Source organism: Anarrhichthys ocellatus, unplaced genomic scaffold (assembly GCF_004355925.1).
Source record: "Anarrhichthys ocellatus isolate YVR2014 unplaced genomic scaffold, GSC_Weel_1.0 scaffold1, whole genome shotgun sequence".
Classification (NCBI taxonomy): Eukaryota; Metazoa; Chordata; class Actinopteri; order Perciformes; family Anarhichadidae; genus Anarrhichthys; species Anarrhichthys ocellatus.
Window position 1 is genome coordinate 7210444 of NW_022280031.1, and position 23324 is coordinate 7233767.

Sequence of the window (23324 nt, forward strand, 5' to 3'; positions counted from 1 at the left end):
TCGGTTAGTTTGTTTGTGTTATTGTGTGACTTTGGCTCCAAAATAACTCTATATAACACCAAAGCGTTTTAAAGGGTTAAGTTCACTTAAGCTGATAGTGATTTTTTTTTTTTTTTTAAGTAAGCCTTTCTTTTAGGTGGCTAAAATACGTTTTGCTGCTGCCCCCGGCCACAGCACTACATTGCTTTGCTCTTGCCTCAGTACTACTGTCTGTTTCTCCAAACTAGGGGTGTGCCCACCATCATCTACTGTAGGTACAACACTTACTATGGATAAGAACCTCATACAACCCCACTCCAAAACATCAGAACTATTCTTTGTAAAAGGTTTAAGGAGAGCTGTGTCACCCCACTCACTCTTGCAACTATGTGCTGCTGTAGGTGGTGATGAGAGGAGTCAGCTGCTGGGGGGTGATGTGACAGCAGTGGATTTAGACCAGTTGGACCCCGGAGCCCAGTACGAGGTGCAGGTCATGGCTTTAGTTCAAAACAGAGAGGGAACCCCTGTGTCTGTCAGAGTCACCACACGTGAGTCCTCTCTTCCTATATTAGTTCAAGGTTCTGGCAGATTTGTTAAACCCCCGAAAACGTTTTGACTGGAGAAAATTAACAATGGATGTAAGGAGTTTTCTGAAATGAATGGATGGATTAAACAGTACTTTACATTTTTCAATAAAAGTAGTTCACAAATGCTGAATATGGTAAAAGTGCAACATACTACACATTGCACTGTAGGCCTCAGTAATATAAGCAAGTAATATAAAATAAGTCTTATCCTAAAACAATACAGTATTTAGTCACTAAGTAAAACCGCGTAAGTCACTGAGAAGCCTTTGAACTTGATATGTAGGTATGCATGGGAATGATTTCTTTCCTGAGTGCAATAGTTCAATATTGCACGATATACAAAATCTTATGTTTCAAGAAATATATTGGATCAAATGTCAAATTAAATGTCATTGCTGCCTCTCTTTATCCGTGTTTACAGCTGGTAGCCCCACCCCTCCAGTAACTATAACTGTACGAGTGGCAGAGGTTACCCAGAATTCTATGCGGATTGGGTGGACTCGACTACCAGGTGCCACAGGATATATTCTACGCTGGAGAGAGGAGACAGGTGAAACATGTTATTATATGTGTTATAATTTACTTTTTAAAGACTCTGCCTGCATCATTTTAACTGTTCACATCTCTCAGAGGTTGGTCGAGGCTTGTCTGTTACGCTCCCTGCTGCATCCAGCTCTTACCAGGTGACTAGGCTGCGTTTGGGCCGTCGTTACCGCGTTACGGTGCAGCCCACCTTTGAAAATAGATTGGGAACTGAGAGTTCTGTTGTTGCACGCACTGGTAACGCATCAACACCCTCCTCTTTCATATACTTACCATACTTATAAACACCTCTTGATACCGTACTTAACCCTACAAACTTTGCTGTCAACAGTTTGTGTGGGCGGGCGTCTGGATGTGGTGTTTCTGGTCCCGGCATCCACTGATCGGATTAGCCTCGCAAGACCTCTGCGCGAACTGCTAACAAGTGCAGCTGGGTCGCTCGACACTATCGGAGCCAACGACTCTCAGGTACTGCTCTTGAAGAATACATCTCTCAACAGGACCTGGGGAGGCTGTTTGCTCACAGAATCTGATGGCACGGTCACTTTTAGCTGTCTAACATTTTGATTATATTCTGCCTGTTTCAGTTTGGAGTTGTAGTATACGGTTACAGACCCAAATTATGGTTCCTGCTTAATCGCCATGGCAGGTATGACACACTTCTTCAAGAGATCCAGTCCACACCATTTGATGAAAGTCCCGGGAATAACATTGGTCAGTGTTTTCCTCGCCTTTTCTGTACTTACTGCTCGATGTATGTGTACGTGAGTATATGAGTTGTGATATTGTCTGTCTCCCTCTGCAGGTGAGGCGGTGACATACACCAGGCAGTACCTTCTGACCCCCTCAGCTGGACGGAGGCCGAGGGTCCCTGGTGCTGTCGTCATCATTGCAGACAAAATATCAGTTGACAACCTGACTCTCGCAGCCAACAGTCTCAGGGCTACAGGTGTGCTGGAGCAGAACAACAAGCAGTCACACTGCACTCATCTGTGAATGAAACGTATGGTTTGCTTTAGCCTGGTTGGATGTAACTACCTGCAGCCACCAGATCACTAAAGTTGGCTTCATCTGGACAATTTAGTTTCAAGATTTCAGCCACAGTATGTATGTAAATTTTAACCCATAAAATGAACATTTGTATATCAATAACTCAACCTTTCTCACATGCCTCTATGGTGAAGAAGAATCAAAAAACAGAAAACAATCTTATCAATTACAGTAAATGGAGGCCAGGTTTAACAACAGCAAAACTTTATCAAAACATCCTTCTACAAACTCTCACACAACTTGTCCAGTATAATCCAAGTCTCATTCATCCAGTTGTATGCGCACTATTTCCCAAACAAATGCATCTTTACTAAAACCTTACTTTTTAAAACACCTCGGCATCCACTTGTCCAAACGAGAGTTTAAAGAAGGATGTGTTGATTAAGTTTTGCTGTTCTTAAACATGGCCTCCATTCACTTCAATTCCTCAAGACTTTCCTCCGTTCGTTGATTCTCCGTTCACCGTGGAGGCGTGTGGGGAAAAACAAATTGTCTTCAAGGAATAGTTGATATGCAAATGATCATTTTGCAGGGGAAGTATTTTTAAGTCACTGGGCCTGTGACAGATGCCCCATCTGGAACTTAAACAAGTTGAAAAACTTAGAAAATATTTTTCTGAATTCACAAGAACTTCAACTACATGTAGACCTACTTTACACTGACACATACAAATCCAAAATCCACCTCTCTTCTGTGAGACAAATGTCTTGTTGTGCGTGTGTCTGCTAGGTGTGACAGTGTTAGCAGTTGGTATCGACCAGGCGAATACCGAGGAGCTGCGACGGGCAGTGACGGACGGCAGCACCCAGAACATCCTGTATGCCCGTGATGCAGCACAGTTGGACGCCGTACATAGTGATCTGGCAGACTTGCTCTGTGGCATTGCCAGAATACCAGATGTAAGAAGAAACCTGGACAAATCCTATGTTTTGTTTATAGCCTTGTTTTTCAAGCTTTGTGTGATCTGTAGACAAATATTGTTTATGATACTTTGTAGCTTTTTTTTCAAAATAGCATGGATTAACTGTAATAAAGGAGGATGTAGTAGAAAAAAAACCCCTCTTTAATCTCAGCGTAATGTTTCTGTCCTTGTTTAGGTAGGTCCAGGTCCAGCGCAGTGTATCGTTCAGTGCCCTCAGGTGAGTTCTCCAGCTGTACTTTCATACAGCATCAAAACGTTGTACCTGTGATAATAATGTACTATAGATTTCTATACTGCCAGAAACATCCTTCAAGTTCTCTTGGCTCCTCCTCTCTCCTGTATGATTTCTAAATATAATCTTTCCTATTTATTTTAGGGTGAGAGGGGATATCGTGGAGAGACGGTACGGTGCAGAAAGTTGCAAAATTACACTCTCCTTGTAATTTGCATTTTCAGCTTTTAAGGTGCCATTTTGTTTTGTTTTACTCCGCAGGGTGAGACAGGCAGAGACGGTGTAGATGGGCGCAAGGGAGATTCTGTGAGTCATTCATTAACACTGACCTATTAACAGCAATGTCCTGCTTTTTCAAAATACTATTGATTGTACATATTAATGTGGTGTCCGAATGTGTGGTGTAGGGTCGTGATGGTGTGCCTGGGAGGGAAGGCCCCAGAGGAGCTGAAGGACGCCCAGGTCCACCCGGCCAAACTATCCCTATTGACCCCTCAGTGGGGGGGAAAGGAGAAAAGGGGGAGAGAGTAAGTACAGCTAAGGCTATACCAAAACTGTACACACTTCCCTAATGAGGACTGAAGTAACAAGCGGTTTGTTTTCGCTTTAGGGTTTTCCTGGCATTGATGGAAGTTCAGGGCTGCCAGGACGACCAGGTGCTTCTGGAAATGCAGGAGTCCCGGTGAGTTTGAGGGAGCAAAACCCACCGACCCATTGGATGTGTTCATGTTGTTGTGTTAACATAGAAGTAACAAAACAATGTTGTTCTTGGGTCAGGGTTCGCAGGGCCTACCTGGGATCAGAGGAGATCCAGTGAGTAACTCTTAACCTGCATACTTGTTAGGTGGACATTTAAATATATGAAGTACAACGCTTGCTACGTGTTTTCTGTTCTAGGGTGGAACAGGTGGGACAGGGCCACTGGGGCCAAAGGGGAGTAAAGGTGAAAGGGTGAGCAGAGCGATCATTTCTTTTGCCAAAAACCACCTCACAAGTGTTTGTAGTTCCTTTGTGGCAGTTTGAAAGAGACGGAGAACAAAATGTGTGTGTGTGTGTGTGTGTTTACGGTGCTGTGCTGATGCTTCAGGGTGAATCAGGCTTGGCTACATCAGGAGGGGGTCTTCCTGGGAGGAAAGGAGAGCCAGGCATCCCAGGAATACCGGTAAGAAACAAACCGGAGTGACTACAGTCCTAAATTAGCTTTGTATGTATTTGTAACATGTATCCTAAATCTCACGGTGGATGACACTCACACACACTCTCATCTGTAAAGTGATGTCCAGGTAAAAATGTTGTGTGTAGCTGTCTAGATGTTTTGGATGTACTCATTTCTGTATACTGACCAGTATTTATGTTGTGTACTAAGGGTACTCCTGGTCGGTCAGGCAGCGACGGGAGCAAAGGAGCATTTGGAGCTTCGGGGACACCTGGTCAGGATGGTCGCCCAGGTTTATCAGGAACGCCAGGACTCTCCATCAAGGTGAGCGTCCTGCCCTGCTTCTCTCCCTTTCCCTCAATTTAGAAAGTAACTATAGTATGCTATCAGCTTTTAAAGAGTTCCTCTTGAAAATACACCTGTCTGATATAATGTCCTAAAAGTGAGCATTCCATCACTCCTTAACGGAGCTAAAAGTATTTACTCTATTAGCCTAAATCCAAACTCGCAGTCAAAACACAAGCTGCCTTTCAGCACCTCTCTGTCCTGATTAAGCTGGATTTACCAACATCAGATAGTTTGCATATGTACTTTGGCATTTTGGAGTGACATATAGCTGTGTTGGTTAACCTGAGTGTGCTGTGTTCAGTTTACTAATGTAAGGATTTTTATGATTTTGAAAAAAATAATTTAAAATCACTCGCATTAAAACAATATTCAAATATTCAGGCTTTTTCAGGAGCTATTCAGTTGTTGCTGAAATTTTTTTTGCAGACATTAGATTTACAAGAAAGCATTTTACAGTTTCATATTCTTTCCTTCTTTAAACAGCCAATAAAAAATATAGATGTTGTCATTTTTAACCTTACTATGTTAATTATGTTATGAAATATTTGATAAAAGTGCATGCATGCTCTCATTTGATTTCCACGTACTAAAATATATATTTATTATTGAGGCATTTTAGAGACCTTAATAAATTCTCAATGGAGTCTTTTGGCTCCAACCACTGCTTCAAGATGCAACTGTTATTGTCAGACTCATGCACATGGTGGTAGCAGTGAGCCACTCACATATTTCTTCAGTGCTGGCTTAAGCATTTACTGTATGTGCCAGGAAAGCTGAGATTTTATGGGTAGTTTTTGTTTCACAATATCATTTTTAGTGTATAATTTAATTTCAACGGTCAGGGTTTTTATAATGGTCTTAATCATTCATTTTTTTATTCTAGAAATTATCCCGATTAACGGCAAACTACCATTACAATAGTTTTTAATTCTTCCGGAATAGAAGCAATGCGGATTAAAAAGAATGACCAATAACTTAATTCTGTAATATAAAAAATGTAGTTTACTTCCTGATTCTGTGTCGTCATCGGTTGTCCTTTTAAGCTTTTGCCTTAATGTCGAACTATGTGGAGTAGCAGAGAAGTGGGTTGTCTGTGTATCAACCTGTGAGTAAGTGTGTGTACGTCAATGTCTATTATTATTTATAAACGTTTCCTAACAACGTTCAGCATTCTCTCTCTCTCTCTCTCTCTCTCTCTCTCTCTCTCTCGTTGTGCAGGGAGACAAGGGCAGCTCAGGAGATAGGGTAAGTCACACCAGCTTGTCCTCTCACTGCAGAAATATTCTGATGAGCACGTAAGCATAATGATCCTCAGCTCTTATCTCTCTTTGCTGACAGGGACCTCCGGGAGTCGGCAGCGGGGTGGCAGTGAAGGGCGAGAAAGGCTTCCCAGTAAGCGCTGTCAATCACTGCCGATGTGCTGACATGTTTAGTTTGCAGATGAACTCAGTGTGCATGTGGGGTTGTATTTTGCATTTACTAATTGCATTTTTATTATCAGGGTAGCCCAGGACCTCCAGGAGCTCAGAGTCCTAGAGGGCCAGCAGGACCTCAAGGCAGCAAGGGAGACAAGGTAGCTGCAGATTGGTTAAGTCTATGAATGTTTGAGCATGGAGGTGTTTATCCCAGAGTGATGGCTTGTGGTTGTTTTTCAGGGCGATGGTGGCGATGGGGTGCCTGGAGCTACAGGGAGACAAGGAGACCCTGGGGACAGGGTGGGTTGAGCACACAGTCATTTTAGATGGCTGATGTCAAGATGAGGAATCTGTTTTTTGCACAATATAAATACAGTAGAAAGCACTGACCTCTGCTACGCCCACACAATCCCATCACAATTTACAAACTTTTGATGTGTGTCTGTTTAAGACGCTTCTGTTTCTCACAATTTAAGAGTTGTGAGCAAAGATATAAGGTGCTTTATAAATGTCCACATGGTGGCGTTGTCCCAGTTGAAACTATTCAGTTCTTTTGTGTACCATGGCACAAAATAAAAAGTTCTTAAATTCACAGCGTTTGCTGTTTCAAGTTGTGAAAGCAGACACATCTCGTGTCATTTTTGAGATTCCCTGCTAACTAATAAAAAACACAGAAATAAACAGGATTACAACTTGACCTCCTTAGTGGAATTATTTATAATCCAGCATTTTGCTCATGTATTTCAGGGTCCCCGTGGGCCTTCAGGTGAAATTGGTGGCAAGGTAAGATAAAGGTAAGACAAATGACTTATTTTGTAAGCTGTTAATAGAGGAATAACCTTTGTCACTCGCTCGATTCCGATAGGGTGACCGAGGACAGCCAGGTGAGGCTGGATCACAGGGAGACAGGGTGAGTACTGTGATGGGTGAATCAGTCAAGTATGTGCATGTCTGTCTGCGTGTGAGCGTCTGTGTGTGTGGGTTAGGGTGAATGATTATGGTCCATATTCACAGGTATGGCACCAGGTGCAGTGGCACATTTTACCACAGTGAAGAACACACGCAATTTCAACAAAATTATTATTATTTTTTATGTACAATCTTGCTTAGCTTGATGTGCGTCTCATTAAGCTCACACAGGTCTTAAAAATGTTCAAGTTCTGAAATAAAGGTGGAGACACAGCAGCTGCCTCTTTCTTCTTAAGTCCAATAAATAATATGCTGCAGAGAACGTGTTCGTACCTGAACTGAGAGATAGCTTTAATGTCGATTCAACGTCTTGCTGTCCTCATTTTCTTTTTTTTAGATGAGATGGACGTTTGTCTGTGCAAGATTATGTGTATAGCTGTGCAGAATTTGTGGAGATGTGCTGTAGGCTGTTAAATAAAGGAAATCCCTGAATTTTCCTGAAGTGATACTTACTTGTAGATGAGCCGTTGCAAGTTAAGAAGCTCCATTCATTTCTACGTAGCAACAAACCTTCCTAAGTAACTAGTTAGAGTGTGATCATTCTAAACGTTACGTAATGGACCTTTCTTTGCAAGATGCAGGGTTTGTTGACGGTGAGTCAGATAATCAAAGAAGAGACACAGAACATGCAATTTGACTTGACAAATGTCAGTGAACCTGTATAATGTGTTTCTTTGCAGGGGGAGAGAGGACTGCCTGGTGAAACTGGGCAGAGAGTGAGTAGAGCAGAGTTGGTTAAGTTTTTAATTTAGATTAATTCAACTGTTGACATCCTTTTCCTTTTGGTTGGATTGTGTGCTTTTATCTGAATAATGTTTTACCGCAGGGGGACCCAGGAAAGCCGGGCCTAGCAGGAACACCAGGGTTGAGAGTGAGTGACAGACTGCCATGTTGCTAATAACATCGGCGTTAGTTTCATACTTGCTGCATGGTCTGACTGTTATAAATGCATAGAGTCTCATGAAGGAAGTCTTTCCCTTTGTCTCCAGGGCTTACCAGGGCCCAGTGGAGCGGCAGGAGAAAAGGTGAGCCTGATTAAATTAAGTGTAATCATACGAGAAGCAGCAGGTCAACAGGAACGTGACTCTTTCACGGAACATTTCATAATCTCATGGAATGAATTTTCATAGCGAAGATGAAAGAGCAGTTGCACCTGTCTGTTCCCAGGGAAACGAAGGTGCACGCGGGGAGCCCGGCAGAAGTGTGAGTTATCACATGAGGAAAAAAATCCTCACGTCTCATAATTGATCCGTCCTTTCATTTTGGATATGCAGTTAATGTCCGTCACAGTCCGAGTCTTTGTCTGTGATGACGAGTCCTTACTGTATTATTCAAATCACGCAGGCTCCAGTTATTCCCGGGAAGAAAGGGGACCAGGTAAGCTATCAAATTCTGTTCTCGTAAGACTTTTCCTTTTGCCAGAGCTCACCGTTCCTTCACTCTGACGTGTTTCCTCTCCTTTGCTGCTCTGCTTCAGGGGGACCGAGGCCTGCCTGGTACCGATGGGGCGAGGGGAGAAAAAGGAGAGCCCGCTCAGAGAGGAGAGAAGGTGAGAAGCCAGGGGGATGACGATGTTCATGGAAATCTGTGTCTGCAGTACACATACACTCTGACCTCTGTCTAAATCACGTTTCCTTCTCTGTCATTCTGCAAGGGGTCTTCAGGGTCAGGAGGGTCAGCTGTTGGATCTAAAGGAGAACCGGGAGAGAGAGTGAGTTCACACCGGAGTCATAGTCACGCCTCTTTATCTACATCTACATGGTATTTTATAACAACTTTAGCAAAATGATAACTTTTACAGCTGCTATGATATATTCCTGACAATTGCATCCATTATTCATGAAACATTCCCTCGTGCCAGCTGTCAGTGTAAGTCATGCCCCAAAACCGCTCCGTCCCAAAATACATAAAACATGTTGCTCTTCCCTCAGGGACTTGCTGGTGTCGGTGGAAGGCCGGGTGCCAAGGTGAGAAGCCTGCTGTGTTTTTTGTGTGTGTGTGTTTGTAGCCTTTCTGTTTATTTGATTGTCAATCTGGTCTTTTAACTGTTCTTTAGGGAGATCCAGGTGAACCAGCAGAGAGGGGGGAGAATGGGCGGCAAGGAATCCCAGGAAAGCCTGGTCTCGCTGGGAAAGAGGTGAGATTGGTGTTCAAACCTGAACTGTGGAAAGTAACATGATTCACTCTTGTTGTTCTCCACGTAGAGCTGGAAGTAGGGCTGTGCGATAATTAATCTCAATTAATATTTTGATAGTTGAGTAAGCATTTAAGTCATTTTAATGTGAGGATATACTGGTTCTCTCTGTTTTATGTCATTGAGAACTAAATATCTGTGGAATAAATATGTCAACTTAGGCCCTGAGAAATTGTCAATTTTTTCACAAATTTGTTACGTTTTATGGACAAAACCATTATTAAAGAAAATCAACAAGTAAATGAAAAGTTATTGTTAGTTGCAGCTCTAGTGATCTTATCAAGTTATAACGTCTTTCCTGGAGTGGATTTCCTTACACAGTGAAGTAAGACATTACTCTGTACTCTCTTAAAATCATAGTCAAACAGTTATTGTTGTTGTCGCATGTTGGTCACAGTGCTATAATCAGACATCAGACTGCCTGTTGAGCTTTCTTCCTTTCCTTCCAACATGCATCTCTATCTAATGATGCCATCTTAGAGGTAAAAGTGACACTTGGTGTGCCTGACATGTTTTGTATATGTTCTCTGACCCTCTACTCAGTTGATGTTGTTGGAATTAAGGTGTCCTAGTTAATATGTAAAATATTCATTATTATGAATATTTGTCTTAAAGGGAGAGAGAGGAGAGAAGGGTGATGAAGGCACACCTGTAAGTATAATACATCTCAATGACCACTCTCTTCATAAAAAGTGTGTGTTTATTTATAAAGATGAATTTGTACACTTCACTGCAAATGTCTATTTAAACTTGCTTTTCATCAGGGGGAGTCTGGACTTCCTGGGAAGGCAGGAGAAAGAGGACTGAGGGTAGGACAAGTGTCTTTGACACATTTGAGAGTCAAGTTTTATTTCTAAATCTACCATCTATGGAAAGTTCAGTTAACAGATATTTTTGATTGACCGGCCTTTAGGGACTGGCTGGTCAGCCGGGTCGACCTGGAGAGAAAGGAGACTTCGGAGACCCAGGAGAGCACGGACGAAATGTGAGGTCACACATTTATGTATCATCATACAGACAGCTTTTCAATATGCACTTGTGATTTTCCCACCGAAGCCTTGAGAGGAGAAACGGTGAGGAAGGTCAGCTGCTCCGTATATTTATTGACCTGTGTTCGATCATAGGGCAGCCCTGGATCCGCAGGACCGAGAGGAGAGAAAGGAGGACTGGTTTGTTGTCTGCTTTATTTTCACAAAGTACTTATAGAACTTTATATCTATTGTATTTATCTAAATATTTCACTTTCTTTTTAAAGGGACCCCAAGGGCCTCCAGGACCAGCAGGAAAAGTGGTGAGTGTGTCATTTTGATCACAGTAAACTAGAGTTAGGAACTACATTCTGCAGCATCTTTTTACCATTGAGAGAACTTCATATAGCGCAACTCAATTCAACCCTGATACTACATATTTGTGTTCTTCAAAAGGCTGACATCCAGGGCCAGTTGAAAGGAGAGAGAGGAGACAAGGTATGTACCGTACCTGTGAAGAGCGTTCAAGTTAAAATAAGTATTCCCCCGAATCCAGTCTTATTGCAGACACTGTAGTTATTGCAGCCACATTGTGAAAAAAACTCCAAAAAAATGTCATGATTAGCCAAAAGTTTTACCCCATTTTACTGTTATTTCCAGGGTGACGCTGGCGACCCAGGAGAGCACGGCGGCAAAGGTCAGAAAGGCGAAACCGCGACTCCCGGAGCCCCAGGCCTACGAGTGAGTTCGCCTCATTCTTGCAATTTGTAAATGCTTCTGTGAGCATCTGATAAGCCGCCGTACAGTACATGCATCTGTATGCACACTGACCCCTTTCCCTGTTGATTTGGTATGCATGACTGATGATCATTTGTGACTTCTTGTTCTTTCTCCGCTACTTATACAGGGTCCTGAGGGACTACGGGGACCTGCAGGCACAAGAGTGAGTTTGCTTTCTGTCACTGCTTCTCTACTTCAATTTATTTGTATCACTAGATATCTGTTAATACCTGAATAATTTGCTAATTTTCTTCCACACACATCATTTTCTCTTCTATTGTTCACAGGGCGACACAGGAGAAAGAGGAGCGCCTGGAGAGAAGGTTTGAAATCAACCAGAGTGGCTGGTCCTCACAATCTTACCTACTGAACTCGCCCAAGTCATTTAATAAACTGGCAGTTCTCGCTGTCCTTCTGTTTACCATGCAGTATTTCCTCAGTGTGATGAAGTGCAGAGGGGCTTGCAGAAAGCTTCATAGCCAAAAGTTGAATTCAGCCACATCAACTGTTTTCTAACTGTAGGCTCTAAATTCAATGTGATTTTCTAACCCTCAACATCTGTGTGATCAGGGAGAAAGGGGAACATCTGGGTTAGATGGACGCTCTGGTCTGGATGGTAAACCAGGTGCCGCTGGACCACCTGGGCAGAGGGTACTTTATGCCATCTCTTCCCCAAACTTTAAAACACATTGTATGTGCAGCCTCACTGGGTTACGAATGTGTGTAGCTGTTGAGCTTTTGTTTTTTCTTTGTGTTACAGGGTGATCCTGGCAAACAGGGGGATCCTGGAAGAGACGTGAGTTTAATTTCTCCTGTTTGGTTGGTTGGAATATACAATTGGCCCTGATTTTGTATTAGTTATCAGTAATTATATGAAAATAGATGCTGATATTTTTGTCTTGTGTTCACTTTAGTTGTGAGATTTGTATTTATTTAGTGAGCAGTTTAAAACTGTTTTCTGATTTTAATAATATTATCCAAATTCTGTATCAAACACATTTTCAGTAAATGCATATCTGCCCCTGAATTGCAATTACATGTGCACTTCATGTGTTTGTGCAGCAGAGGGCACTGTGGAGGTGGTGAAAATCCGTCTTCACTACTGTGGCGGGTTGCATAAGCCGACTGTAGGGAAAGACATCGCGAGGCCAGTGCAGCTTCACATGAGACTATTACGTAATCGACCACAATAATGATTCTGAAAGTCCTGCTAAATTTACAATTTAGTTAAAAAGTCTAAATCCTATTTGATGGGGCAGACACATGACGGCTCTATGACTGCTGCTGTACATGCAAAACAAATTGCTGTTGTTAAACTACTAAATTAAACATATTCTCTTCTCCCCTTACATCCCCACAATACGGTGCTACATGTGAGCAGATCTTAATTAGTCTTAGCTAAGCAGGCATTTAGTTATTAGTTATTAAAAGTGAGATTAAACCGATCATTGTTGGTTTGATTAACAGGGTCTACCAGGACTTAGAGGGGGGCAGGGCCCCTCGGGGCCTGTTGGGCCTCCGGGCACTACAGGGACACCTGTGAGTACACACACACCCCGACGACCCAACACACAACCTTTCATTTTTGTATCAACGTGTCGCTCTATCAGTATCATCCATTATTTTTGTTTCGTTACATCCCCACCACATTTACCTAGTGTCATCGTCCGTGTTGTTGTATTTCAGGGTAAAGCAGGTGACGATGGCAAAGCTGGTTCTCCTGGGAAAATGGTAACTACTTGTTATAACACTTTTCTCAGCTGGTGTACTTCAGCATCTTCAATGTAATATAAACTCTTCCTAACATGACATCTTGCACATTTTATTAGTGACTCGACTGACATACTTTGATAATTTGACTGTTTTATTTAATATTTGTATTATTTAATCCAAACAGTCACAATATCAATCTTGTTCAGTAGTGCTGGATGTTTCTTTCAGCATGTCTTTCTATAACTCCCTAATTTGGTAATGGCCTCCCTTGACAATAAAGCAGTGAGGACATTTATTTCAGGGCCTGCTGCATAATGGTGATCTTAAGTGAGTCTCTAAAGCAATGGCAATGAATTATCTGAGTGCTCCTGCAGCAGACCGGCCACTATTCAGTTTGTTTGTTCAAGTCTGCAATGCGTTTTGTTTTGACTTACAGGGCGAGGATGGTGTGCCAGGTGAAGATGGGAGAAAGGTTTGTGGCTGTTATCAGTTTATACAATCATCCGACACTGACAGAATGAGGTTTAGTCGGATAGTTTCTTCTAACTTAAGCTGACCAACAACAGCATTTTGCTGTTTCGCAAATTCATGTCACAAATCTTTAAACATTTTCCCAAAGATATCCTCTTATGAATATTATCATGTAAAATTGTCTGTTAAAGTGTCGCATCTTTGATATAGTACTATTTGTAAATATTATCTTTGCAATGCTTTTAATAATGTAGGACACGCCTCCATGTAAAGACGGCAAACAAAATGACTTAAAATAGAATAAACAATACTTTAGATAGCTAGGACTATTGTCTTTCAATGACTTTGTTTATGAAAAGTTGACTTATGTCTGTATTTCTTTGTGAATCTGACTGTGCTGTCTTTAATGTGCAGGGTGACAAAGGAGAATCAGGAGCTGCTGGAAGAGATGTCAGTTTTTCCTTATCTCTTTTACATCGTTATCTCTTTGTGTTCGGTTTGTTTCTACGCTGTATCCTGTCCGGTCGACCCGCCCCTTCTCACCCCCGCTTCCTGTATTGATCCTTGACTTTATTGTATTACAAATCAGCTTCCCTCCTTTCTTTTCTCCTCATCACTTTCCCACTCAAGTGTGTATTTATCAACTGTAGTTTGCTCTGACATTGACATTACCATCACGCCCGAACTCACTGCGGAATCAATAGGCTCCTCAGAAGAAGCTATATAAATTCACAAGCCTCTAATGATCAAGCCTAGCCTTTAAGGGGGGACCACTTCTGAGAGGAATCCAGAGAGGCACCAAATGTCAGTGCTGTGCTGTTTTCATGTGCAAATTTACATTAATTATCTCTGCAACATCAGTGGAGGGGTGGCAGCGGCCACCTGCTTTGATTTTATAGTTCAGCCTCAACTATAGCACAGGAGGAAGTAACCCTGTGTAGAGAGAGTCTCAGTTGTGTAATTGCACATGTTTTCCAGGGCCGAGACGGACAGAAAGGAGACCGGGGTCTTGCTGGGCCTTCCGGACCCTCTGGCTCTTCCGGGCCTCCTGGAGTACCTGGCAGCATTGGTCCACCTGGACAGGTGTGACTGTTGTAGACACGTTTGAAAAATATAATGAATGGGAATTATAGTTTGTCGTCTTCACTAATCTATACACGGTCCCTGTCTCTCAGGTGGTGTATGTTAAAGGAGTTGCAGCGGCACCAATCCCCGGCCCGCAGGGCCCTTCAGGAACCCCTGTGAGTATGCATGACTTTGCAGCTTTCTGACATTGTTGTTAATCACAGTCTTTTAATGCATATTACAGTCACTGCTTTTAGTGAAAGGCTGTGTACTAGAAAAGACCTCCAGGGCTAATGTGTACTAATGGAAGATAAAATCATTATATGCACAGGACACTTCCTCTGCATGTAATTATGTTTTCATTTAGGGTTTCTTTTTTGCATCAAATTAGAACCCTCTAGCTGATATCTGGCCCTCGTGTGGTCGTGTTGTCCCCAGCAGCATTGCTCTCCCACATGTAGCGGCAGAGATGTGTGTTCTTATCTACATCTGTCCCTGTGTGCTGCTGCAGCCCTCCCACAGTCTTATCTGTTGATGTTTTCATCATTGTCCTTGCTCTGTCCTTCAGGGCGTTCCTGGGATCCCTGGAGCTCTGGGAGCCAGAGTAAGTCGTGGTTGTCTGTGTTGATCCCAGTTTGCTATAGATTCGTAAACACTTAGTGGTTCTCTTGACCTTCTAACTTTCTTTGTTCCAGGGGGATAGAGGCCCGTCTGGCCAGAAAGGTGACGCTGTAAGTTAAAAATCCATCCCTATTGTATTGAAAATGTGTCGTGAGTGAGGTTTTATGTGTTTTGACACTTTGATCTCTTTTTATTGGCAGGGAGACCCAGGAGAGGACGGGGCTCCGGGCAGACCTGGGACAGCAGTGGTAAGATGGCAGCACATCACTGTGACTTGTGGAATCATTTGTTTTCAATATTATTCATCTCTGTTGACTGATGTTTGTATATTTCTCTTACCAGGATGTACAAAAGGCTCTGTCCAGCCATGGCATTCAGGTATGTGGACTGGCACACAATTAGGATTAGCAGTTTAATGATTCTGTACCATTTTACAGTTTGTTGAGCCTTTTAAAGGTGCAGAAAGGTTTCTAGTCTTCAGTATTTGTATGTAATATAAGGAGATATATTTAAATGCAGTGGATACATCTTTACTCTGGAATATGATTAAGTTATGGCATGATGATCCCTTCTAAAATAGAAATGTCTGTCAGTGTTGATGAAGAGTAATGCCTCCACACTGCACACGCCAAAGCACACATTTATTTTGGATGGACACTTTCAAATTGTTAGTCATTTCATCAATGCTTATTTCCAGAAGCTTGAAATATAAATTTGGCAAATTATAGATTCCTATAAAAATAGCAAGACAATTTGAATTTTTATTTGTATTAATTCCTAGCAGTCTTAATCTAAATACTAATTAATCTGTTATGGATATATAGATGAATAGTTTAGCATAATGGTTATGCTAATTGAAAATGCCCTGGAACTGTGTTTTTATTTGTCTATTTGTTCTTGCAAGTGTCATCATGCCATTTATGGCTTCCAGATGTATTTATAACTTCTCAATCAGTTTGAAAATAAATAAATAATAAAATAATAAATAAATAATGACTTCAATCCAGTAAAAGAGGATTACAGAGTTACCATGGTCCAATATGGGATTGGTTCTTTGGTTTATGGGCATCATAAAAATAGGACTGCAAGTAGTTAAAACCCCTCTGCAGCATGTGAGGCTTGATGTCATAGACGTAGACCACTGACATAGATTTATGACTAAATTGGCACACTATTTAAAATAAACGTCACCCTGATAGTGTGGGAGGAGTTTGCTAACCTCGTTCAGTATTCGTGCAGATGAAAAACTTTCTCCATCCCTCACAGTAAAACCATATATTTTAGAGGTTTTGTGCAAATACATTTTGCAATGACCATTTTTGGGCTTGTGGAATACGTGAAAATAAACACTGATTACAAGAAATTCTCCAGCTGCTGAGATGAAATCTCAATGGCTGGTCTTTAGCTGATGTCTAACGTGTTTTACAGACAGGCAGCTGTGGCTGAAAGTTATATAGCTCTTGCCAACTATTTCCCTTTTCTTGCCTCCACACAGATATCGGATCTGAAGGTGGTTGTGGACAAGAAGGACATATCAGTGCCTCCGTCAGTGCAGAAGGCAGCGAAAGGTGATAAAGGTGACCCTGGTGAATCTGGACCGAGAGGATCGTCTGGTGCAGATGTAAGTATGACTAAGGGCATCTTGGAGGCTTGCAGTAAATACAAAAAAAAAAAATAACGTAATTAATTTTACGTTTTCGTTTTAAATTTAGATTTGTTTATCTCTCTCCATTTCCTGTTGTGCACCAGGGTTCCCGTGGTTTCCAAGGAGAAAGAGGAACAAAAGGGGATCAAGGGGATCGAGGACCCATGGGAGCAACTGGGCCTACAGGTAGAGCTATTGGAGAGCGAGGGCCAGAGGGACCCCCAGGGCCTGCTGGAGTGTCTGGCAAACCAGGAATACCGGGAGTTCCTGGGCGACCTGGGGAACTGGGGGAGGCTGGAAGAATGGGAGATAAGGTGAGTTGAGGTGACTTGGGCAAACAAATGTAGATGTTTCATTGAACATGATTCTGATAATATAGCGTATATATCTGCATTTCAGGGGGAGAGAGCAGAGAAAGGTGACAAAGGAGAAGCTGTAAGTGTTTATGTTACATTGACATTTTTTATTGAGGGCCACCACATCAAGGTAGTGAGAAGAAATTCATGTTTTATGTAATGACTTCCACACTGAACTGAGAATTTCTTCTGTTTTTCAGGGTAAAAATGGGCTTGTGGGAGTAGCCGGCCCACCAGGTCAAAAGGTAAACAAACTCCTTCTCATCTTTTGTTATTGATGCAGTGAAACTAAGGAGATTCCACATTTAAATGATGTAAATATTAGATACACTGTACATAGAATGGAGTTCATAAATATTTGTGTGTGTATATACTGTAGGGAGATTCTGCTGACTCAGTATTAATTGGTGCGCCTGGAGCCAGAGGCCCTCCAGGAGTTGTAGGACAGAAGGGAGAACCTGGTGCTGCAGGATCACCAGGACTTCAAGGAGAACGGGTAAGATTTACACATAATACAATGACATTTGTCATGCACTGTCGCATGTTTCTATATGCAAATGAGCTACGTTTAATGTGTCTTACAGGGTTTTGTAGGGTCTCGTGGTGACAAAGGAGACAGAGGCCAGTCTGGAGAAGCAGGACGTGATGGCTCGCAGGTGAGCTGAGTGTTGTAATAATCCCAGACTCCGAAAGTAAGAGAATCTAGTTTTGATCTTACTGTTACCAAATTCAAGACGTGATGAAAAACAATGTAAGAAGCAATTTTCGTTTTGTCATTTTAGGGATCACCGGGAGAACCAGGAAAACCGGGTCAGGATGGGAAACCGGTAATGTGACATACTCTGTAAAGTTATACGCATCAAGTTATTTTTTATATATTAGAGCGTGATATAGTAATGACTTTCTTGGTTTAGACACACGTGTGTAACTATTTAGTGAATGTTTCTATCAACAGACTTGGTAAGTGTGTTTCTTTTTTCTCATGAGAATAACAATATATAGTTAATACTTAATAATTGATTAATTTACAGTATTCTGATAGTAAATATAGGATTATTTATTGTTATGAAAGATTTAACCGCTCAGTTTTTTATTTTAAAACCAGCATAATTCCAGTTAACATCAGAGGTCACATTAAGGTTTGATCTTTATCCTTACAATAGTATTTGCAGTGATCACTTAAAGCCCAAACACAAATGATGTGCTGTATGTCATGACTGTGTGGTCGGGTGCAGAAATAAATGAGAGGAGAGGAGAGGTATTAAGCACTTCCTCACACTTTGTGTTTTCCTTCCCTCCATGTTGGAGCAGGGCCCAACAGGGCCCGCTGGTCTTCTTGGCCAACCAGTGAGTAACCGGTAACCCAGCAAAGGGGCTTCCTCTTTGGGTTAATCCTCAGAGCAAACCACTGGGTTGGCTGGTGGAGCTCTCTTTTCCCCCTCTTGGGCCGAGGCTTCATAGATCCTTAGACTGTAACCTTCTACAGCTGTGCGGCTAACACCTTACTCTCTGACTTCCTCTCTCTCCTCATGTGTGTCTTATCTCTGCCCATTTCCTTTTCTGTGTTGTTTGTTTCCCCTCTTCAAACACTGTTCTCCACCCACCTTTCTTCCCCCCCATCCCTCCTGTCATCCCTCCTCTTCTGTCTTTCATCCTCTCCAGGGCCTGCCTGGGTTCCCAGGAGTTCTAGGCAGACCGGTAGGTTCTCTGCTGCTGGCTGGCATGCTTGAGCTCTGGAGGAGGGAGGGCTGGGAGAACCTGTCCCTGTGGTATCTGATGCAAATGGGGAAAGCACCAAAGCTTTAGAGATGCCAGTGGGGTTTAGCTTAGACAGGAAATAGCTTGAAAGATGTATCCGCATTTAAAAACGGGAGACGAGAACAACCTATCATCAGGATGCACACATCGTCATGTACCTCCCAGACAAATTTCAATCCCTTTAATCTCAATGCATTTGTATTGGAAACATCCTTCTGGGAGCTAAGGATAAGAGTCAGACGTTGATCGTTTCCTCAGAAAATATGAATCAAGACCAACTGTCCCCAAAAGCATCCGTGTCAAACTCAAACGTTGAATTTTTAAACGTGTAAGACACCAAATATTTGTTGGAGGAAATGAAAGGAAGTCAGCTGACATCTTTTGCTGAAGTTCTTGCCAGTATCTAGTGTACAATAGTAGAGGGGGAATATAAAATTGGGTTTTTGGCTCTCCAACAAGTACTGTGATGTGAATTCGCTTGAGTCTGCTTATCGTGCATGCAGCTGCTCCTGATGCCGTCTGTTGTGTGCTTATCCCTCTCACAGCACTGGTTTTTCAGCGCTTACCATGTGTGTGTCTCTTTGTTGACATTGTTGATCCTCTGTGTTTGTATTGTCCTACCTGTTGTCACGAGTCAGTCAGATGCTTTATGTGTTTGTATATTTGTGTCTCCTAGAGAGACTCTTGTGTCAATCAGTGACACATCTGTGTATTGTTTTTGTGAACTCCATGTTGTCTAATTTTGAGTATATAAAAATGTGTTTACGGTTTTAATTGCTCAATTTTTGTAAACGTACGTATGCATATATATGTTGCTTAAAGGAATAGTTTGACATTTTGTCAAATACAGTTATCTCTTGCTCGTTTAATAGGGGGTCATGCTAACAAATAGTCCTTATTTGTTAACTGGGCACAGAGGCTTCCTGGAGTTGTGTCATCATCTAAGGTTGTGTAGCAATCAGGGGAGACTCCCAATAAGTCATTTTTAATGAGTGGTATCAATCTTCTCGTGTAACTAAAGCGATTAAGCGTTTCCAAGATGTCAAAATATACACTTTTAAAATGTGTGCTGTTAGTGAGTTTTCTTATGACGTGAGTATACTGTACATGACTTGTATTTTGCTTCTAGGGAAACCTAGGAGAGCCTGGAATTAGGGGGCCAACTGTAAGTATCACACGCATGATGAAGCATACATACACATTCACACACTCTCAACAGCAGCTGTTTACATGTTGGTGGTGTGTGTTTCAATTAGGGCCCCATGGGTCCCAACGGGCTTCCAGGTCCACTTGGTGTGAAGGTGAGTTAACTACATCTCAGTGCGCTACGTGCCACGGCATGTATACCGGGATTCTTTTGTTTGTTGCTTGCTGGCCAAAGTCATAAAACATCTGTGTCTCTCACAGGGTAATCAAGGAGAGCCAGGTGTTGGCATCAAGGTAAAACAATTCCAGTAGTATTTTACATATTTTAGTCCAGAGGTTCAATTGACCGAGTACCTAATCACATTTCAATCTAGACAGTGAGGGTTTTGAACCGTGTGTGAGTTTATTTACCTTATCTGCAGGGTCCTCCCGGTGCCCAGGGGAGCACAGGTCTGCCAGGACCAACAGGTCCCCCTGGAGCTGTAGTAAGTGTCCCAGGGAGAAACTGCTTCCCTGTTTTTCTCATGAAATTCATAAACAAAATCTCATGGTGTGTATCAGATGGTGTTCTTTCTTACCACTGCATTTATTTTCCTCTGCAGGGTCCACAGGGCCCTCCGGGTCTGTCGGGGCAGGTGGTGAGTATGTGATGTGAGCACAGTGAGGAAGTGTAAAATTGAAGAAATGTTCTTTGCCTGAGGCATTTCAATTATAACTGAAAATGGGAAGGTAATTAAATAAAAATGCCAAAACATGTGTACCAAGCTTTTGCTGACAAATGGCAGCTTCAGCTGTGTTTTGTGTTCATAGTCTGTACAGCGTACATGACACGTCATGTACGCTGTACAGACTTTTATATAACCCTTTTCTTGGTTTCCTTTTTGTTGTAAACTGTTGGCTGTTTGTGTAATAATACCTCACGATTATAAAATAAATATGTAAAATAAGTGGAGACCCCATTACTGATCCATATCAAATGATGATGTGTTGATTGAAGACAGCTGCACAGATCTGTTAAGATGATTTGCTACCTTTTGTTGTGCACTCAAATGCAAATGTGACTGCACATGCTTGTGATTACACATACATCAAACCCACTGAAGTATGTGCTGCTCCTAAGGGTGAATCGGGTAAACCAGGAGTCCCTGGACGAGATGGGGTGCCTGGCAAAGAAGGAATACCTGGATTACCAGGAAAGCAGGTGTGTGTGTGTGTGTGTGTGTGTGTGTGTGTGTGTGTGTGTGTGTGTGTGTGTGTGTATTACTATCTATGTCTGTGTTCTTGCAGGCGACTGTTTATGCAATGTCTAGTGTGCACTGGGCTGTTTTTATCAGGTCTTCCTCTGTGTCATCATTGTGTAATTTGTTCCTCAGGCCAATGCTGGACCTCCAGGCCAGGCCGGCTTAAAGGGGGAGCAGGGAGACACCGGTCCTCCAGGGAAGGTGAGAACATGCTTTATCTACCGAGCAGCCGCTGGCCAAAAGGACAGTCAGTGAAATTGGTTTTGTGGTAGCTTTTATTGGATGTGATCCCAGCTACAGAATGATTTGCTGCCTGAAGTGATAAAAAAAAATCATTTCTGTAGGGCTATTATTGGCTTCCAACTGTGCGAGTTTTCATCTGATGCCTATTCTGAGTCTTCCTTCAAGGGTCGTGGTTGGGAGGCTGTTGTTTGTCCACCTGGGGCTGGGGCTGACTCTAACCCAAATCGTGCTTCAGAGACATTCCCCTACAATTTGTACACAACTTAATGTTGTCCGGGAGTCCCACTGTTAGCTGGTTATATGCTGCTGCTAGCTGTCTCTATAAACTGATATTGTAACTGTGATATCTCCGAGTAGGCTGCAGCAGTGTGAGCCATGGGGCTGTAGGGAGAGGAAGGAGACGAGCGCTCCAAACGGCTCTCAAACAGAAGACATCAGAATATATAGACATTCTCTATTGATGAGGGGATCTGTCAGTAGCCTGTAGTTAAAGTCAATACAATGGGCAAGGCAGAAATTGAGGGTGTTTAAGGGTCGTTAAATCCAGAAACTGCGCTCTACTTAGCAATATGAAGCATAAGAACCTCGTAGTTTGATGAAGGTTCACCAGATAACCTGCTCTCATCAGTTTCTCATTTTGCGTTTAGATATGCAAAGAAGGGGGTCGGCTACTACCTATAACTTAGGAGATGATTAGTTGTGGGTTCAAATGTGTCCAAAGCGCTCTGTGGTGGTAAAACTGCTACCTCTACCTATCTGGGCAAAGTGAGAAAAGATCTGAGTATTTTTTATTTTATTTTTTTGAGTGAACTACCCTCTGTAATACCAAATAGCCAGTGTAATCCTGGGTATTTTGAGCTTGGCTAAGGCAGAAAAACAAGAGCTCCATCTTCCCTTGCAAGTTCTCTCAGTGGGCTCTTTCTGTTATACGACTGTTATTGATTGACATTCACAGAGAAAATTCTCTGGCACCTGCTCACCTGTATAATGAGTTTCCATATGTCAGGAACATATTTAGTCACTCTTTCTTATGTTCACACTACCCTCACATGTCTATATTATCTGCTGCAATACAGCCCTGGAGTTTCTTGCAGAAATGTAGCTAAATGAGGAAAACCCCTGTGGAGGCCTGAAGTGCCTCCCACTCTAAAAATAATAGAAGAACCAACCATGAACGTGAATTTCAGCTAAATCCTTGCATACACTTTTGCATAATTGGCTGTTGGATGAGTGTTCTATTACCAGCAAGTGGCAAAAGCTGATCTGGATTAGAATATACAGAATATATCTTTAGATATAACAAGAAAAAGAGCCTTGACAGATATATTGTGCCCTTATAGTTCTAAGAGCTCATCATCTTATCATTCACTATCGTGCATAATAAGCCTCTTATAGGAATTGGCAAATTAGAGTAAACCAGATGTTCTAATGTAGCTGCTCCCATTATTGCTTGAATTTAATATTTCTCTCTAGAAAGACACTTTTGCTCAACCGTAATTTGTCAGCTCCACTTGGTCTTCACATGGAAACTACCTTACCACTCACACTGAAATATTATTGCATGCCAGTTCTCTATATTTGAATGACTGCAGACATCTGTTAATAGGGATTGGCTTGTCGTGACAAGGTCTGGGCCAATTCTGATGATGAGGATCTCAATTAAGCCACATTTCAGCTCAGTGAGACTGAAAATGACAGAGAAGGTCACATGCGTTCATAACTTTCTCTCTGCAGGGCTCACCACATTATCACATAGAGTCAAAATCATCTCTGTTCTTCACCTTCTATCCAACATGGCTCAATACAACTTGTTTGCTTACAATATCAATATTATTACACTGTGGTGCAGATTCCCCCTTGTCCGAGTACGGAACAATCAAACTTTTTAGCCTCGAGCGCAGCTTATTATAATGCATAACTTG

General features: G+C 42.2%; 1 protein-coding gene across 1 annotated transcript in view; it reads left to right on the plus strand.

The window, feature by feature from the left end:
- col7a1 (collagen, type VII, alpha 1) overlaps window positions 1-23324 on the plus strand; it is a 42180-nt gene that overhangs the window by 16643 nt on the left and 2213 nt on the right. Inside the window, exons 21-87 of the mRNA XM_031849568.1 lie at window positions 381-527; window positions 988-1116; window positions 1197-1346; window positions 1441-1577; window positions 1697-1823; window positions 1915-2058; window positions 2889-3058; window positions 3257-3298; window positions 3458-3484; window positions 3575-3619; window positions 3721-3840; window positions 3924-3995; window positions 4091-4126; window positions 4211-4264; window positions 4401-4475; window positions 4680-4793; window positions 6036-6062; window positions 6156-6209; window positions 6319-6390; window positions 6473-6532; window positions 6980-7015; window positions 7098-7142; window positions 7882-7917; window positions 8028-8072; window positions 8191-8226; window positions 8369-8404; window positions 8546-8578; window positions 8679-8750; window positions 8856-8912; window positions 9133-9168; window positions 9258-9338; window positions 10011-10046; window positions 10160-10204; window positions 10309-10380; window positions 10520-10564; window positions 10651-10686; window positions 10820-10861; window positions 11024-11104; window positions 11271-11306; window positions 11431-11466; window positions 11714-11794; window positions 11904-11939; window positions 12611-12682; window positions 12830-12874; window positions 13293-13328; window positions 13742-13777; window positions 14306-14410; window positions 14503-14568; window positions 14961-14996; window positions 15088-15123; window positions 15214-15261; window positions 15356-15391; window positions 16509-16634; window positions 16763-16972; window positions 17058-17093; window positions 17215-17259; window positions 17394-17510; window positions 17599-17670; window positions 17797-17841; window positions 18677-18712; window positions 19902-19937; window positions 20029-20073; window positions 20180-20212; window positions 20341-20403; window positions 20521-20556; window positions 21039-21119; window positions 21292-21360. Coding sequence (XP_031705428.1) covers window positions 381-527; window positions 988-1116; window positions 1197-1346; window positions 1441-1577; window positions 1697-1823; window positions 1915-2058; window positions 2889-3058; window positions 3257-3298; window positions 3458-3484; window positions 3575-3619; window positions 3721-3840; window positions 3924-3995; window positions 4091-4126; window positions 4211-4264; window positions 4401-4475; window positions 4680-4793; window positions 6036-6062; window positions 6156-6209; window positions 6319-6390; window positions 6473-6532; window positions 6980-7015; window positions 7098-7142; window positions 7882-7917; window positions 8028-8072; window positions 8191-8226; window positions 8369-8404; window positions 8546-8578; window positions 8679-8750; window positions 8856-8912; window positions 9133-9168; window positions 9258-9338; window positions 10011-10046; window positions 10160-10204; window positions 10309-10380; window positions 10520-10564; window positions 10651-10686; window positions 10820-10861; window positions 11024-11104; window positions 11271-11306; window positions 11431-11466; window positions 11714-11794; window positions 11904-11939; window positions 12611-12682; window positions 12830-12874; window positions 13293-13328; window positions 13742-13777; window positions 14306-14410; window positions 14503-14568; window positions 14961-14996; window positions 15088-15123; window positions 15214-15261; window positions 15356-15391; window positions 16509-16634; window positions 16763-16972; window positions 17058-17093; window positions 17215-17259; window positions 17394-17510; window positions 17599-17670; window positions 17797-17841; window positions 18677-18712; window positions 19902-19937; window positions 20029-20073; window positions 20180-20212; window positions 20341-20403; window positions 20521-20556; window positions 21039-21119; window positions 21292-21360 — 4427 coding nt within the window. The remainder of the gene's footprint in view (window positions 1-380; window positions 528-987; window positions 1117-1196; window positions 1347-1440; window positions 1578-1696; window positions 1824-1914; window positions 2059-2888; window positions 3059-3256; window positions 3299-3457; window positions 3485-3574; window positions 3620-3720; window positions 3841-3923; window positions 3996-4090; window positions 4127-4210; window positions 4265-4400; window positions 4476-4679; window positions 4794-6035; window positions 6063-6155; window positions 6210-6318; window positions 6391-6472; window positions 6533-6979; window positions 7016-7097; window positions 7143-7881; window positions 7918-8027; window positions 8073-8190; window positions 8227-8368; window positions 8405-8545; window positions 8579-8678; window positions 8751-8855; window positions 8913-9132; window positions 9169-9257; window positions 9339-10010; window positions 10047-10159; window positions 10205-10308; window positions 10381-10519; window positions 10565-10650; window positions 10687-10819; window positions 10862-11023; window positions 11105-11270; window positions 11307-11430; window positions 11467-11713; window positions 11795-11903; window positions 11940-12610; window positions 12683-12829; window positions 12875-13292; window positions 13329-13741; window positions 13778-14305; window positions 14411-14502; window positions 14569-14960; window positions 14997-15087; window positions 15124-15213; window positions 15262-15355; window positions 15392-16508; window positions 16635-16762; window positions 16973-17057; window positions 17094-17214; window positions 17260-17393; window positions 17511-17598; window positions 17671-17796; window positions 17842-18676; window positions 18713-19901; window positions 19938-20028; window positions 20074-20179; window positions 20213-20340; window positions 20404-20520; window positions 20557-21038; window positions 21120-21291; window positions 21361-23324) is intronic.